Source organism: Biomphalaria glabrata, chromosome 7, assembly GCF_947242115.1.
Source record: "Biomphalaria glabrata chromosome 7, xgBioGlab47.1, whole genome shotgun sequence".
Taxonomy (NCBI): Eukaryota; Metazoa; Mollusca; class Gastropoda; family Planorbidae; genus Biomphalaria; species Biomphalaria glabrata.
The window spans coordinates 24,002,838-24,020,395 of NC_074717.1; the positions used below are offsets into that span (position 1 = coordinate 24,002,838).

Consider the following 17,558-nt stretch of genomic DNA (forward strand, 5'->3'; position numbering starts at 1 on the left):
GAATTAATCTTGACATTTCAAAGAGAGATTTCCGGGCAAACGTCATTGTTTTCTTTTGGATGTGGCTCGAAGTGAAATCAACAGAGAAATCTGGCAAACACAATCATTACCAAGGCTACTCTTACTAAAGCATCAGGGCAGTGGCGTAATTCTTTTTCTCTCTTTCTAACAAGAGTTACGGTAGAGACGTCAATTATGGAGGGAAAAAAAAAATCTTTCCATTGGGGCCTCTTCATTTAAAATATCGATACTACTGATATTAACTTGTGTACCTATATATGAAGTATCGAGGAAAAAGGATGTCTACTATACGACAGAGGTAGTCTTACTGTCATGTCTAATGGAGCTACCAACACAGGCCACACAACTGAGCGATATGGAGATACTTGAATCATCGTAAGCCAATCATACAAATATGCAGGTTCTCGCTTATGACACTCGCCCAGGGCCCGCATACTGCTAAGGCCGCCTCTGGATTCCGTATCTATATAGGTGTAAACGATTTACTAAGGAGCTCAACAGAATCAGAAAACATTATTTGTGTGTCTTCACTAATTTGAGTAGACATTCATACACTCCAGTTATTTACGTTTTCAACTAGACTGGCATGCACAAGAAAACTTTTTTTTTTATACCAGAAAAAACGCATTTTAAAGGTGAGGGTTAGGTTCTTATTAAACTTGCAGAAACACACACATACATACTATCAGCACACATACATAGATACGTACATACTGTCAGCACACTACTTCAAATTCAACATTCACGCATTCAGCTGATGCTTTTTGACTTAAAAATATGACAACCATTCAATAAAAATAAATATTTTTATTGGCCTAGATGTACCTGTCTTTAATTACATTTTAAATAAAAAAAAAAATAGAAAGAAAACAAAAAAAAAAAACCTGGCAAGTGAAAACAAAGAATGAAGAAGATTTTAATTAATATAGTTAAATCATTAACATTCCTATCCACATATAAGTGATGTACAAAACGCTTTACAACTGTATAGGTAAAGTACGTTATAAGGTGTCTCATTAGAAAACAACAGAAAGCAATGTGAACTACTTAGCAGTATTAGTGGATTGAGAGAAATACTAGAAATAATAATAAAAAAACAAATACATAAGCGGAATATAACTACGCATAAAGCAGACAGCTAGGGAGATGGGTTGGCAAAAACCCAAAACCTGACTTAAAAAAAAACAACAAAACTTGAAAGAGTAGAATAAAAATAAAATAAACTGGATTTATATATAGGTCTGTGCGGTAAAATTCTAAACTATAAAAACTCCTTGCCATAGCACATCATTGAAATACTTACTTTGATCTGTTGAAGGGAAAAAACAAGTGCAGCATTACATTGGTCCAAAGAAAAACATGAAACTCCTGGTCTCTATATCATCTGAAGTCAGATCTGTTACAGCGCTAGAACAAATCAATCTACTACGTCTGATCGTTACTGGGTGTGATTTGACGCTCAACAAATAGCTTATAGAAAACATAATACAGGGAATGGTTTCAGACGTCAAGGCTCGAATACTTCAGATGATATAAAGGTCAGTCCAAAACATAAAAAAACAAATCACACAACGAAACGGGGCGTGAGTAAATCAAATTGAAAAGACAGTAACAACAAAAAAATGAAGATAAAGTGTTTTTTTCTTTAAAACAAATATCAAATCAAATTTGCTGAATAAACATAATTTGATTAATATTTTCTAATATGCTAAAATACCAATAAAATCTGCATGATAAGACATATGAACACACATACATATATAGCCTCACGAAAACATAATGTCTAAGTTATAAAAATGTCTCGAGATAAGAGAAACGTCTCAAGTTTACAAGTACATTTGTAGAGCGCCATCTTTGTTTGTATTGACTGACATTGTGTCTACATCTATATCGTTTTCATGTCAGTAAACAAAGAATGTAGGATGCTCCTTTACGTATCTTATAAACACACAGAGGTCAACTTATAAACACACAGAGGTCAACTTATAAACACACAGAGGTCAACTTATAAACACACAGAGGTCAACTTATAAACACACAGAGGTCAACTTATAAACATAGAGGTCAACATATAAATATTAAAAATGGCCAACTTCTCGTAACTATGCTATCTTTTTGATAAACTTTAACCCTAGCCCTCTCTAACACTCCAAAAGACTTCTCTCGAGACTGCAGGAATCTTTTCAACATCTATGGTCAAATTGAAATGATCAGAATACAAATTATATACGATGCGATTAGTGATAACTCATACTTCAGAGAGTTTTTTAAATTTTAAGTTTCTTTCTGGCCACACCTCTGAGTTAAAATATATGAGTGAGAGAGGTAAGGAAAGGAGGGGAGAGGTAGGGGAAACAATAAGGAGTTAAGGAGAGAAAGAGATACTGAGAGAGAAGAGATAGAGATGGAAAGATGCAAAGAAACAGAACTACATAAGAAAAAGGAGTGAACAATAAAACTGACGTAATCATAAAGGCTAAAGAGATGTAGGGGAAAATCGACTAGTTTAAACCCTAACAAGCATTGCAAACATACCCCCTCCCCCCCCCCCCCCCCCCCCAAAAAAAAAAAAAAAAAAAGGAAGTCACAAGAAGACATTATGTGACAGATAAACGTTCCAGAAATATGATTGGTCTACTTATAAATAAGAAAACAAGTCATAGGGGAGTTAAATAAGAAAAGCTAATAGCAAACCAAACCCACACCTGCTATTATTACAAAGGTTAGTCTATAGAATACAAATTGTACACTGAGACATCCAATGGCTGCACGATTAGATCTAGTACACGAGCTGGTCAATCGAGAAAAGAAATAAACAAAACCAGCTGACAAAGTAGATTCAAAACACCTTCAGTCAACTGAATTTGAAATTCGCATGTCTCTAGACCATTTTCTTTGACCCAAAGCAGATTTCAATTCAAAGGAATCGCTGGATCGCCATCAGTAAGCATCGGATTCTGGGGAGGCAGGATTTGTTGTCAACAGTTGCCCCATATCCTCAGATAGACACACAGTTTTTTTCCATGGCTCATCGCATGTGTCAACTCTCCCAGGGTCTCAATGAAACAGGCTTAAGAAGAAAAACACTAGTCTGTTTTATCCAAGCAATAACTAAAGAAACAATAGGGAGTGGACTAAAACACCGCTGTAAGGAAAGCTCTAAAAATGAAAACCATAATGTGAAGGTTCGACTCCTAGCAGAGCCGATGGTCAAAAGGTGAATCTACAACACTATTAAAAAAAAAGAAAGAAATGCGATAAATCCAAGACTACTATCTCACCTGTTTGCCAGTTCCCTTTTCGATGTCGTTTGGGTTTGGGGTGATGCCCGCCTGGTAGGATGTGATACGATTTAAGATCTGGGATAGCTTGCCATGGTGGGTTAGGTCGTCCTGGTAGGGAAGAGGTACAAGAAATATAAAATTGACTTATTTTGTTTTGGTAGGAAACAGGTAAAAGAAACATAATATTGACTTATTTTGACTGAGTCGACATGTCCTGGCATCAGATTGAAACAACAATATTAAAATAGGTAATTAGAAACCTAGAAATACGATCATCATTTAACACAACCCAATTCCAATTCAGGCCACAATACATTACCCGAGACACAGTATTCAGATCACAATATATAACCTTAGACTCACTTTTCAAACCACAATACATTACCTGATACACACTATTCAGACCACAATATATTACCTTAGACTCACTTTTCAAACCACAATACATTACCTGATACACACTATTCAGACCACAATATATTACCTTAGACTCACTTTTCAAACCACAATACATTACCTGAGACACACTATTCAGACCACAATATATTACCTTAGACTCACTTTTCAAACCACAATACATTACCTGAGACACACTATTCAGACCACAATATATTACCTTAGACTCACTTTTCAAACCACAATACATTACCTGAGACACTATTCAGACCACAATATATTACCTTAGACTCACTTTTCAAACCACAATACATTACCTGAGACACACTATTCAGACCACAATATATTACCTTAGACTCACTTTTCAAACCACAATACATTACCTGAGACACACTATTCAGACCACAATATATTACCTTAGACTCACTTTTCAAACCACAATACATTACCTGAGACACACTATTCAGACCACAATATATTACCGTAGCTGAGACACATTATTCAAACAGTAATACACAACTAAGACCTAGAATGCTTTATGGATACTTAGGGAAATTCGTTGTGATGATAAGGACTCGTTTTTCACAAAAAACAAACAAACTATTTATTTATGGTCACTCACATTTTAGTTTTTTTTCCCCATCGGCTAACGAATGAAAATGTTCTTTGAAACACTCTCATGAGAACATTAGCAAGTGGAAATAAAACCTATAAAATGATATCAGAAGGACTTTCAAACTGAAGTCTACAAATCTAACAATAACCGTAGCGTTTAATTTAGCCTAGCCATAAAAACACATACTCATTTTTCCCTTTATCTATTATACAGCATGAGCCATGTATTTGGTGGAGGTCATTACCCAATACGCAGGGACGAGAAGCCTGGCTCCTCCTATACCAGGTATCAACCACAAGATCACCATAATGTGACTTTCCTAGAAGCTCAGTTTTGGTGGGGTTAATCCAAGAACAAGATCGCACAGAAGACGATCAGCTGGTCGTGAGTTGAAAGCATACTTTCAGGAGCTCATCTGTTCAATGCTACGTGATCTGTCGGCAAGTGGACAACTGACTACATACGTAACATACACTCAAGACTTAGTACGATTTTGTTTTCAACATTAACCTTTCGGTAAGTAGACACTACTCGTTACCTCATACAAGGCCATGTGGTTGTACATGGATTCTTCATTGTCAGCCAAAGGCAGGTTGTCTTTGTTCTGGGCTGCATTCTCACCTGTAGACAAACAAAAGACGAATAAAACAATTAACCTGTTAGATTCATTCATCAATTTGAACACTAACTAGACCAAAAATTGACTGTCTTCAAGCTACCATTCCACAAGGGAAATAGAAACTGGCATAATGGCCAGGCCAACACTGTGCCAGATAGGTTCACATCAGGAGGTTAGCCACAAGAGATCGGCCGTCATCGATGGCATAGATGAGGGGTGTCACTGGACGCACCCTCTCCCCCCCCCCCCGAACAAAAAAGAGTAGGGAGAGGAGAGGTGTGGATTTGACTTTTTGTTTCAGGGCCACAGAAGAGGAAGTCAAGCTATATGATGACTTGCCCATATTTTTCTATTGGTCTTAAGTTATTGAAAAGCTATACAATACAAAACATGTTATTATTTAATGCTTTAAAAAAGTGCAACAATTAATTGCTACAAAATGAAAGCGTGGAACACTGAATGACTAGGTTATGGATGTCAAGAGACTTGTAGTTCACTACTGAGTTGTTTGCCTGAGAGCAGAAACTTGCAACTCAAGAGTGCAATTAATTTTGAACAGCAATCAAGTGATTGACATTTGGCAGCTTTATTCAATGTAGGCTTCCCATTTCTAATGCACAATAGTATTAAACATTTTTTTTTTAATTTTCATTTTTTTCTGGAGTTTTTTTTTTGTTCGTCTAGAATTTTTATTTTAATTCTTCTTGAGCATAATTAAAAGTACTTCCTAGAATGTTAAGATCAATCATCTAACGTTAAATCGATGCTAATCGTGCGATTTAAATAAGACACTATGCTGTGACCTACTCAAGGGAGAAGAAAAACGTATCGATACACTTTTAGGAATCGAGTATCTAACTATGCATTAGTATATCGATACACGTAAAGAATACATTCTAAAAAATTGATTAATTAGTTTAAAGAGTTGAATAAAATAAAACAATAGGAAGTCATGGTTAACATAATTCAACTAAAACAAAAATTGATTCAACACTGATGCTACTTGTGTTACATTTTACATGAAATCAAACTTTCAAATACACATTTTGAGCTGACCATTGTTACTATAGATGTCGGCATGCCACTGTTAAAAAGGAAGTCTGGTAGATGGAAAAGAAAGAGAAATACGTCTAACAATAAATACATTGATTTGAGTTCCAAGAACTGGTGAGATCAAGTTGAATAAAACAAGAATAAGTGAGTGAACAAAAACAAAGAACAAGTCCAACTTAGGAACACAAAATTAGCCTTCTATATCTAAAGACATTCTTGTGATGAGAACACTGAGTACAACAGTCAATGCTAATGGTGAATCTGTATACAACTACAGGTGCTACTGTAGTAGAGCCTATAGGTATCTAGTCCATCCATCCAAGCATGACGCTAGTACATTTACGTCACCAAAAGGGGAGTGATTAGAAAAAAAAAAAGATATTTAGTAAGTGGATTAAACAAACAACAATCTAGATCTAGATGGAAGCGACAATGGTTGTCTGTCTACTTTTGGTCTTAACCTTGTTTTTATTGAAGCTTGATTGTTTCCAACGTAAGCTAAGTGTAGGTATGTGTTCTTCTCAAGTTTAGCAAATGGCAAACATCATCGCAAGACTCAAATGATCAACTGGTTAATGTCACAGCACCCATAAGTCAAAGTAAACGGTAGACATGTTCAGTTCTTTTTCCAATGTTTATTTACTCAGCATACAAAGAACCACTTTTCTGAACATTAAATCTTCAATTGCTTCAATAGCGTTAGTGAACAAAACACAATCTTTTTATTTGCCAAATAGATGCGCCTAATATTTTGATGAGAATAATGACGACCTATCTACACTGGCTTGTAAGTGCGTATCAAATTATGGTAACACTTGATTACTCATTTCTCTCGACCATTAATGAACACAGTATGTTATTACACCTCACTTCTATTTGTATTAAACTTCCTGAACGAACAGTTTACCTGTAACCAAATTTCTTCACACCTATGGAGAAGTAATCAAAGTAGGTCAACTTATCAGTGGAATGCACCACATCAAACACAATAGTCGTAGCGACCATTACACCATTTTTTGTGGGTTTTTTTAAAGCAAATATTTTTTATTATAACCCGTTTCAAGCCAACTGCAGATAACCCAATTCAAGTCAATGTTGGCATTAGAACCCAATTCTAGTCAATGTTGACATTATAACCCAATTCAAGTCAATGTTGACATTATAACCCAATTCAAGTCAATGTTGACATTATAACCCCTTTCAAGCCAATGTTACTAAGCTGACTCAAGTTTCCACTACCCTAAAGTTATGACAATAACCTTTTTGCATAGCTTATACCCCCTCTGTCTGTCTGTCTCCCACACCCAATATCCGATGAAGTTGAAATTTCGTGCATTTTTTTTTTGTACCTGACAAAACAAGATTAAAAAAAAATACGAATTAGTTTATTTTTTGGTACTTAATTATTTTTTTTGGTATCGAACAAGGGAAAGAATTTGTATTTGACAGATGTGGTGGCATAGGTTGAATTAGTCCCCTTTATACTTTGTGTAGAGAAGTAGGTCGTGGCTTAGCGAATTCTATTTTCATAAGCACTTCGCTGGCACAGTGGTTAGTGTATTGGCCTGAGGAGGCATGAATCCTCGAATTCAAGTCGTACAACGTTTTTAATTTTATAAAATGTACCATATTTATTTAAAAGGCGATCACGGTAACCTTCACATGATACCCCCTTCTCCCCGCTCTTTTTTTTTCCAACTGGTCCAGACAAGTGATAGGATCATAGCACATTGAGAAAGCTAAAAGCATGAAATTGCGCCAAACAAATAAAATTGGTAAAAATATTTCTACTCGTACAAATTTATTATTGTTAGTCGAGGTCTATTACTAATTTAATTACATTCCAAACTAATTGATACAATTACACTTAATATAAGCTTTGTTTTTTTGTAAAGTATTTTTTTTTATTAAAATGACATGAAAGTAAATTGAACGTAGTCAATAAGAGCATGTGACATTGACTTTTCCCAATGGATCTCCTGTCTCTTCAGCCAAATCCAAACCTAATAGAAGCGTTCTTAAACTCCTAAAAAAATCTTGCTGAGATTCGAATTAGTAAGAAAGTTACGAGAACTTTTCCCAATCAACTTTCGCATGTAAGAATGACTTGGAATCTTAAAGACAGATCAACCAATTTCAAGCATTGAATCTCAGAGTTATGTACATATACTGAATGTTTTTTTTTTGTACATTTACAAAGAAAATCAAATAACTGAGAACTGTGTGGCCTTTGTGTTATTACCACAACAAGTTATAACAAAAATATAAATGTAGTTTTCAAGTCACCTTTCATTGATTATGAGAAATCAGTATTGCAAAGTGAAAATTAAATCCGCCCATCACTACTGTTCTAGCAGAGTAATGAGGCTCTGTAGAAAGTAGCTCTCCAATACACACCTCTCACATAGTGCCTTGTGTATTCTTGTGAAGAAATCAACAGTTCAAACTGTTGCCAAGGAAACATCACAAATGGCAGACGGTAGACTCATTATCGGAGGCTATAAGTAACAGTGTACGACGGGAAGACTACGGGCACCAGTGCCAAGCGTCTCAATACATCATTGGGAACATTGGCAACAGTTTGAAGGAATGTATACGTCTTTGAACGTTCTTGTTGCCTGTTATCAACCAACGACCAAAGGTTAAATTTATAACCTGCCAGGTAATTGGTCAACTCTTTTAGGTCACCCCAGGGACGTAGATAAGAATTTTCCAAATGCATAATATTGAATTTTTAATGTAAAAAAGACTAATTTGGGGAAATTTTCTAATTCTCCTCCCTCACCCTAGCTACGCCACTGGGTTACCCATCTAAAAATGTCAAGAAGAGATCGTAGATTTCAGGTTAGAGATTAAGACAGACATTTGTGTGCGTAAAGTCAAAATCAAAATAGTGCTTAAGGAATGCCAATTTATTACTTCCAATTGGGATAGCATGCTTTAAACATATCTATGTCTAGGGCTTTAAATCAAAGCGAAGTAACAAGAGCAGTACAAGAAATTATTGCCCCTTAATGTTATTTCCCTTTAGATTAAAGCATACACAGGCCAATTTATGTTTGAGCAATCCTACAGAGTTATGATTTCTCTGGACTCTATAGTGACATGCCTATTAGCTTTCACCTCTTCTCACTAGGCATGGCTGCAAACAAAACATAATTAACCGCTGGGACTGAGAGTAAATCCTCATGGCTAATCAAAGCACTGTGCCAGTTTGTTACAAAGCCCACACCTCTATCCTACTCCAGCAGTGTTTACCAACACAAGGCGGAAGGAACTCCAAACAACTTGAGATAAACTGACAATAACCAATCATAGCAGACGAGCGCCAATGTTATTTTGTTTCTCACAACTTCAACCTGCACACACACACACTAATAAAACATGTTCTGTATCAACAGAACACGAACACATCCGATTCTATTAAAGAAAAAAAAAAGACGGTGATGTGAATTAATAATTTATTTTTTCATTCCCGATCAATAATTTCTCATTTAGCTCTAGCTGACATGGGGGGGGGGGGGCAATGCAGGAGATCACGTGACACGAGAGTTAGAACCAAAACGTTGTAGGATTCTTTTTTTTTTTTTTGTTCTACTGTAATCCTTGGCGCAATACGGTACCACCACTAAAGGTCAACTTAACAGTACCGGTACATCCAGTGTACATGGACTAATTTAGATAATCAAATCTTTCAAAGCAAGATTGCAAGGAGAATGCTAGTGACGTCAAGGAGTGCTCCTGCGCACAAAGAAATGCTCATGAAATGTTTGCCCTGGCTAATACTGAGCTTCATTTCTAGCCTGAATCTACACACTGTATTTATTCATCTCTCTAAACAGGTTCTTCTACTTTTACTAAAAAAGGTCATGAGATAAAGGTTTCAGAATCTAATTCTATTTTGTCACTTGACCTTTCACTTGTCACTTGTACATTTGTCCAGTCTGACACTATCAACGACGCATATTTCTATCAACTAATACTTATTGGTCCAACGAGTAGCACTCTGATGTAGTCGTAAGGATCTCAAGGGTTCGAATTTCATTTGGGCAAGCTTATATATATCTATAAACTCTTTTCTAAATATGAACTTGTATGACCTAGACAAAAAATTGAATTTGAAAAAACAAACGCTTATTTGAATCTGATAAAAATGAGATAGAAAATTAAATCAAAGACACAAAAACTGATAATTAAAATCAAAGTAACAACACTTTTTAATTAAGTGAACTGTCCGCCTAAGTGGATAAGATAAAATGATTTGAAAAAAAAAATTGTAAAGAACTAAATTCAAAACTGGAATATGTTTGTCAACTCTGTGGTTCATATTTCCGTGAAGCCGAGAAACAAAAAGCAGAAACAATACACTGGGATTGGAACTCGGGACCCTGCAACCAAGGTTTTAATACCACTGGACAGAAAACACTAAATCAGATAAACTTTGGCGAATAGTTAAGCAGGGCCGGCCTTAAGCATAGGCAAACTAGGCAGCCAACTAGGGCCCCCGATGGGATGGGGCCTTGAAGAGGACTCAAAATTTGTTTTTGCAAAAAGCAATTGTCAAACTTGAAGCAATTCTTAAACGTAGCAAAGCCCTCTTTGTCTCTCTGTCAACTAGTCTTTGTCGCTCTGTCGACTAGTCTTTGTCGCTCTGTCAACTAGTCTCTGTCTCTCTGTCAACTAGTCTCTGTCTCTCTGTCGACTAGTCTCTGTCTCTCTGTCGACTGGTCTCTGTCTCTCTGTCGACTGGTCTCTGTCTCTCTGTCGACTGGTCTCTGTCTCTCTGTCGACTGGTCTCTGTCTCTCTGTCGACTAGTCTCTGTCTCTCTGTCAACTAGTCTCTGTCTCTCTGTCAACTAGTCTCTGTCTCTCTGTCGACTAGTCTTTGTCTCTCTGTCGACTAGTCTCTGTCTCTCTGTCGACTAGTCTTTGTCTCTCTGTCAACTAGTCTCTGTCTCTCTGTCGACTAGTCTTTGTCTCTCTGTCGACTAGTCTTTGTCTCTCTGTCGACTAGTCTCTGTCTCTCTGTCGACTAGTCTTTGTCTCTCTGTCGACTAGTCTTTGTCTCTCTGTCGACTAGTCTCTGTCTCTCTGTCGACTAGTCTTTGTCTCTCTGTCGACTAGTCTTTGTCTCTCTGTCGACTAGTCTCTGTCTCTCTGTCGACTAGTCTCTGTCTCTCTGTCGACTAGTCTTTGTCTCTCTGTCGACTAGTCTTTGTCTCTCTGTCGACTAGTCTCTGTCTCTCTGTCGACTAGTCTCTGTCTCTCTGTCAACTAGTCTCTGTCTCTCTGTCGACTAGTCTTTGTCTCTCTGTCGACTAGTCTCTGTCTCTCTGTCGACTAGTCTTTGTCTCTCTGTCGACTAGTCTCTGTCTCTCTGTCGACTAGTCTCTGTCTCTCTGTCGACTAGTCTCTGTCTCTCTGTCAACTAGTCTCTGTCTCTCTGTCAACTAGTCTCTGTCTCTCTGTCAACTAGTCTCTGTGTCTCTGTCAACTAGTCTCTGTCTCTCTGTCAACTAGTCTCTGTCTCACTGTCAACTAGTCTTTGTCTCTCTGTCAACTAGTCTCTGTCTCACTGTCAACTAGTCTCTGTCTCTCTGTCAACTAGTCTAACTCTCTGCTGACTAGTCTCTGTCTCTACTTTGACTAAAGATGTCTAGACACTTGTTAGACTACACATGTTAGAGGAGCCTTGTCGCTTTATTTGGTAAAAATGTCGACACTTTATTTCGAGTCTGGTTTGTTGAAGGTTTATGACATCTGCATGAATATGTTTAAGAAGCTTATGGAACGCTAGTTGTAAGCTCTGAATTTCATTTAATTATTCGCTGAGATTTCGATCCAGGTCGTTTTTTTCTTTGAATTGCATAATTATATTATTTTGTTGTTTATTGTTGTTTTGTTTTGTTTCATTGGGGCCACCAAATTTACTTCGCCTAGGGCTTCCAGTTACCTAAGACCGGCCTTGTATTCAGTAAAAGAAAATAGCAAAACATTTGAAGTTTCCTAGCTAAGGAACATCTACCATTCTCCAACCTGGACTAGGTTTGGCCAAGTCCTTGTGATTTAGTTGCATTTTAAAATGTCAAAGGCAACATTTTTCTTTTAAAGGACATAAAAACCAATGATTTAAATAAAATATTGAAGAAACTCAAACATTCAAGAGAATGACTCGTCAGATTTTTGTTAGCACTAGATCCCCAACAGAGTGCTTTTAAATGTCTGCTGTGATGGAAGCTTAAAGAGCGCTACATATTGATTGAAAACTTTTTCCCGTTTTAGTAATCTATTATGCAAATTTTTTTGCTGGTTAAAAATGTGATGAATGGACGTTGCATTAGTTTCGTCACGTCAGTTTGAAACACATTATACAAAAAAATAAAAATAAAAAATAGTATATATATTTCCAAGTTAATCCCTGTATTATTTCGATCTCAACACATTCTCAGTTACTGAGCTGCATTTTCTTGTTATAAAAGCTCAAGCTGAAGGTTCTAAATGTGGGCCCGTGCTGTAGGTTCTTGGTGTAGGCATTGCTCTTGATGTAATCTCTATCTGTGGCCTCTTGCTATATGCTATGGTTGGGGGCTCTGGAGATAACTCTAACTGCGGACTCTTGGTGTAGGCATTGCTCTTGATGTCATCTCTATCTGTGGCCTCTTGCTATATGCTATGGTTGGGGGCTCTGGAGATAACTCTAGCTGCGGACTCTTGCTATATGCTATGGTTGGGGGCTCTGGAGATAACTCTAACTGCGGACTCTTGGTGTAAGTTCTTGATGAAGGCTTCTACTAGACATTCTTACAAAAACGTATAAAAGGGGCAATGTAAGTTTTTAGAATTCAAGATGTCCATCTATGGCGAATAACCAGAAATAACTACATACTATGTGCACCGTTGGTGTAAAGAATAAAAAGGAGTATTTATAAGCTAGATCTAAGTATTTTAAACGGTACATGCTCATTTCTTTTGCACGCGTGAGCAACTAAACTCTTTCATTTGCAAGACAAAGTAATGTTTAGTTGACGAGTGCGCTACATTGTTGAGTCTGTCTACATGTACTGACTTCTAAAGTAGCTGCAATCTTCCTTTAATTATATTTGTTTACATTTTGTCTTTAGGTTAACTTATATAGCCCGCCACATCACTTTCCCTTCTTTGACAACATTCAAATCTTAATTAACCAATGAAAACCGACTGTTCAAGATCAAAACGTAGACAATGTATAGATTCCTGTGTTTGAAATATATCTTGCTAATCCCAAATGTGATGGTCACTGTGTCTTCGCGTAGTTTGTTACTGTGTCTTCGTGTGGGTGTCAATGTGTGTTCACTTCACTAGAATGTCACTGTGTCTTCACAAGGATTGTCTATGTTTTATTTGACGTATATTGCTACTTTGTCTTCACGTAAATTGTCACTGTGTCATCGCGTGGATTGTCACTGTGTCTTCACGTGGATTGTCACTGTGTCTTCACGTGTATTGTCAATGTGTCTTCACGTGTATTGTCACTGTGTCTTCACGTGTATTGTCACTGTGTCTTCACGTGTATTGTCACTGTGTCCACGTGTATTGTCATTGTGTCTTCACGTGGATTGTCATTGTGTCTTCACGTGTATTGTCACTGTGTCTTCACGTGTATTGTCACTGTGTCTTCACGTGTATTGTCACTGTGTCTTCACGTGTATTGTCACTGTGTCTTCACGTGTATTGTCACTGTGTCTTCACGTGTATTGTCACTGTGTCTTCACGTGTATTGTCACTGTGTCTTCACGTGTATTGTCACTGTGTCCACGTGTATTGTCACTGTTTCCACGTGTATTGTTACTGTCTTCACGTGTATTGTCACTGTTTCCACGTGTATTGTCACTGTGTCTTCACGTGTATTGTCACTGTGTCTTCACGTGTATTGTCACTGTGTCTTCACGTGTATTGTCACTGTGTCTTCACGTGTATTGTCACTGTGTCCACATGTATTGTCACTGTGTCTTCACGTGTATTGTCACTGTGTCTTCACGTGGACTGTTACTGTGTTACTTATCATCACGGAGATTGACACTGTGTCTTCACGTGGACTGTTACTGTGTTACTTATCTTCACGGAGATTGTCACTGTGTTTTCACTAGGAATGACTCCAAAGTAGCTTCCCCTTATAAACTCAGACAAGCACAAACACACATCTAAGATACCACTCCCTCCTTTAGGGCACTAAGACAAGCACAAACACACATCTAAGATACCATTCCCTCCTTTAGGGCACTAAGAAGAACAAGTAACCATAAAAAAATCAGACGATGGTAGGGTCAAGTTCTGATGAAGGAGTTTCTTGTTATTTTCTGGTGTATGGGTGTGCTCCGGTCAGACTAAAGAAGACCACGCCACTAAGATAAGTTAATGGGAAAACTCGGTCGCTAGGACGGGGTCCCACAGAAGAACGTGGTGGAGCTGGTTTACCGAAGGGATTATGTCCACAGAGTGAAGGGGGGCGATTCATCTCATCCATATCCCCCTTTCCTGATCATGGGGACAAATGAACATTTAAAGCTCGCTAAAATTTGATGATTGATTTCTGCTGTTGGACGTAAGAGACTTATCCTAACACTGCTTCAAGCACGTCCCCAGTCCAGAGAGAAAAGATTTTCAAGGGTAACAGAACTCGCCCATTCCCGTGAGATATACCAAGTTGTTTAGATTGTGACGTGATATAAGGCTGGGATAGGGCAGAGATTGAGATGACTGGATCTTTTGTGTTCCCATTTAAAAGTAACACTAATCCGTAAAGAATTCAGCACAGAAAAATGATCCAGCAAATGGAGATCCTTAACATTAATTCAATACATTTACATACGCAGTTGTTTTTAGAAAATCACACTATTTAAATTACTTTGAATGCTTACTAGTATTTTTATTTATTGCCCCGATCATGTTTTATATAAGTCTAAACGTTCTGAACCTTTTAATACTTGTTAGAAAGAGTTTAATTTTAGAATGGACAAATATTTTCTATTTTCATAATTGACTCTAATCAAATTCTACATACCAAAACCACCATAAATACAATCAGAGATAGGCTATAACATTGAGACTGTCTATAACATTGAGACTGTCTATAACATGGAGTCATGGGACATTTAGTTTTTTTGTTTTTTTGATATGAGTGTTCTCTTTCCACGTCTAGTATATACGACTTTGAACAGGATACATTCACTTCCTCTTTCCACGGCTAGACTAGGCCACTGTTTAGTTAAAGAAACATTCATTCAAATTTAGACATGTCCCAAAAGTTGGAACTATTCATCACATTCATTTATTACATTCATCCACGTCAAACATTTGTAAGAATATTTTATGAAAAAGTATTCTCCAGTTTGATAGTGCAACAAAACAAGTCTAAATGATATGAATCTCCAAGACAAGGCAAATCATGAGCAGGAGAAAAACAAAACAACTTTGGAATTGTAAAGATGTATGTTAATAGCACGTTACAAGTGTGTATTTCACACAGGAAGGTTTGTTGGTTTGTTTCAGATGTTCTTTCAGAATTGAAGATGATTACATCTTAGCCCAAGCCTCCTGCAGGACGTCGGAGAATGGCGGCAGTTAAAGATCGATGCATAATTCTAGAACGTATTAGTCATTACCAGGCAGCCATTCAAACATTATCCTGCCACTGTGTCTCCATGTCACCGTGTCTTCACGTAGATCGTCACTGTGTCTTCACGTAGATCGTCACTGTGTGTTCACGTAGATCGTCACTGTGTCTTCACGTAGATCGTCACTGTGTCTTCACGTAGATCGTCACTGTGTGTTCACGTAGATCGTCACTGTGCCTTCACGTAGATCGTCACTGTGCCTTCACGTAGATCGTCATTGTGCCTTCACGTAGATCGTCACTGTGCCTTCACGTAGATCGTCACTGTGCCTTCACGTAGATCGTCACTGTGCCTTCACGTAGATCGTCACTGTGCCTTCACGTAGATCGTCACTGTGCCTTCACGTAGATCGTCACTGTGCCTTCACGTAGATCGTCACTGTGCCTTCACGTAGATCGTCACTGTGCCTTCACGTAGATCGTCACTGTGTCTTCCCGTAGATCGTCACTGTGTCTTCACGTAGATCGTCACTTTGTCTTCACGTAGATAGTCACTTTGTCTTCACGTAGATAGTCACTTTGTCTTCACGTAGATCATCACTGTGTCTTCACGTAGATAGTCACTTTGTCTTCACGTAGATAGTCACTTTGTCTTCACGTAGATAGTCACTTTGTCTTCACGTAGATAGTCACTTTGTCTTCACGTAGATCGTCAATGTGTCTTCACGTAGATCGTCAATGTGTCTTCACGTAGATCGTCACTGTGTCTTCACGTAGACAGTCATTTTGTCTTCACGTAGATAGTCACTGTGTCTTCACGTAGATAGTCACTGTGTCTTCACGTAGATATTTACTTTGTCTTCACGTAGATCGTCACTTTGTCTTCACGTAGATCGTCACTGTGCCTTCACGTAGATAGTCACTTTGTCTTCACGTAGATCGTCACTTTGTCTTCACGTAGATCGTCACTTTGTCTTCACGTAGATCGTCACTTTGTCTTCACGTAGATCGTCACTTTGCCTTCACGTAGATCGTCACTTTGCCTTCACGTAGATCGTCACTGTGTCTTCACGTAGATCGTCACTTTGTCTTCACGTAGATCGTCACTTTGTCTTCACGTAGATCGTCACTGTGCCTTCACGTAGATCGTCACTGTGCCTTCACGTAGATAGTCACTGTGCCTTCACGTAGATAGTCACTGTGCCTTCACGTAGATCGTCACTGTGCCTTCACGTAGATCGTCACTGTGCCTTCACGTAGATCGTCACTGTGCCTTCACGTAGATCGTCACTGTGCCTTCACGTAGATCGTCACTGTGCTTTCACGTAGATCGTCACTGTGCCTTCACGTAGATCGTCACTTTGTCTTCACGTAGATCGTCACTGTGTCTTCACGTAGATAGTCACTGTGTCTTCACGTAGATCGTCACTTTGTCTTCACGTAGATCGTCACTGTGTCTTCACGTAGATAGTCACTTTGTCTTCACGTAGATCGTCACTGTGTCTTCACGTAGATCGTTACTGTGTCTTCACGTAGATAGTCACTGTGTCTTCACGTAGATCGTCACTGTGTCTTCACGTAGATAGTGTAGGTATTTGTAGATTAAAAACATTTGGCATTTCTATTTTACGGCGACAGTTTGGTGAAGGGGCGTGCACTTCGTCTTTTTAAAGTTTGTCCTGGTGACGATTATCGAACTCCCAGCACAAGGCAATATGTTCTACGTCCGAACAATACATACAGGACATCTTTTTGAGTCATTTAACAAGACACACAATGTATACGACTTAACGTATATAAATCTATGTACAGAAATGTAAGTATACAAACCCCACCATGTACAAACAAACACACACACTTTTGACAAGCAAGAACGTAGAAGAAGAACGCGTTTGAAATCTTGATAGTAACATTCAAGGGAAAACAACTAAGTGTAAATAATGGACCTCTGCAAGTTTTACATCTACCTGATGAATT

General features: G+C 38.0%; 1 protein-coding gene across 12 annotated transcripts in view; it reads right to left on the reverse strand.

The window, feature by feature from the left end:
* The window catches only part of LOC106068750 (solute carrier family 12 member 4-like), a 151,520-nt gene that overhangs the window by 35,254 nt on the left and 98,708 nt on the right, over nt 1-17,558 (reverse strand). For 7 of the 12 annotated variants that reach the window (XR_008779091.1, XM_056036903.1, XM_056036904.1 and 4 more), the window contains 2 exons: nt 4,856-4,933; nt 3,303-3,413 (listed from right to left, as the gene is read on the reverse strand). Coding sequence is in view for 11 of the 12 variants with exons in the window: in XM_056036903.1 (XP_055892878.1) it covers nt 3,303-3,413; nt 4,856-4,933 (189 nt within the window). In the remaining variant the exon portion in view is untranslated. Of the gene's footprint in view, nt 1-3,302; nt 3,414-4,855; nt 4,939-17,558 lie in introns of all 12 variants that reach the window. The other 5 variants (XM_056036911.1, XM_056036909.1, XM_056036910.1 and 2 more) reach the window with 1 other exon arrangement.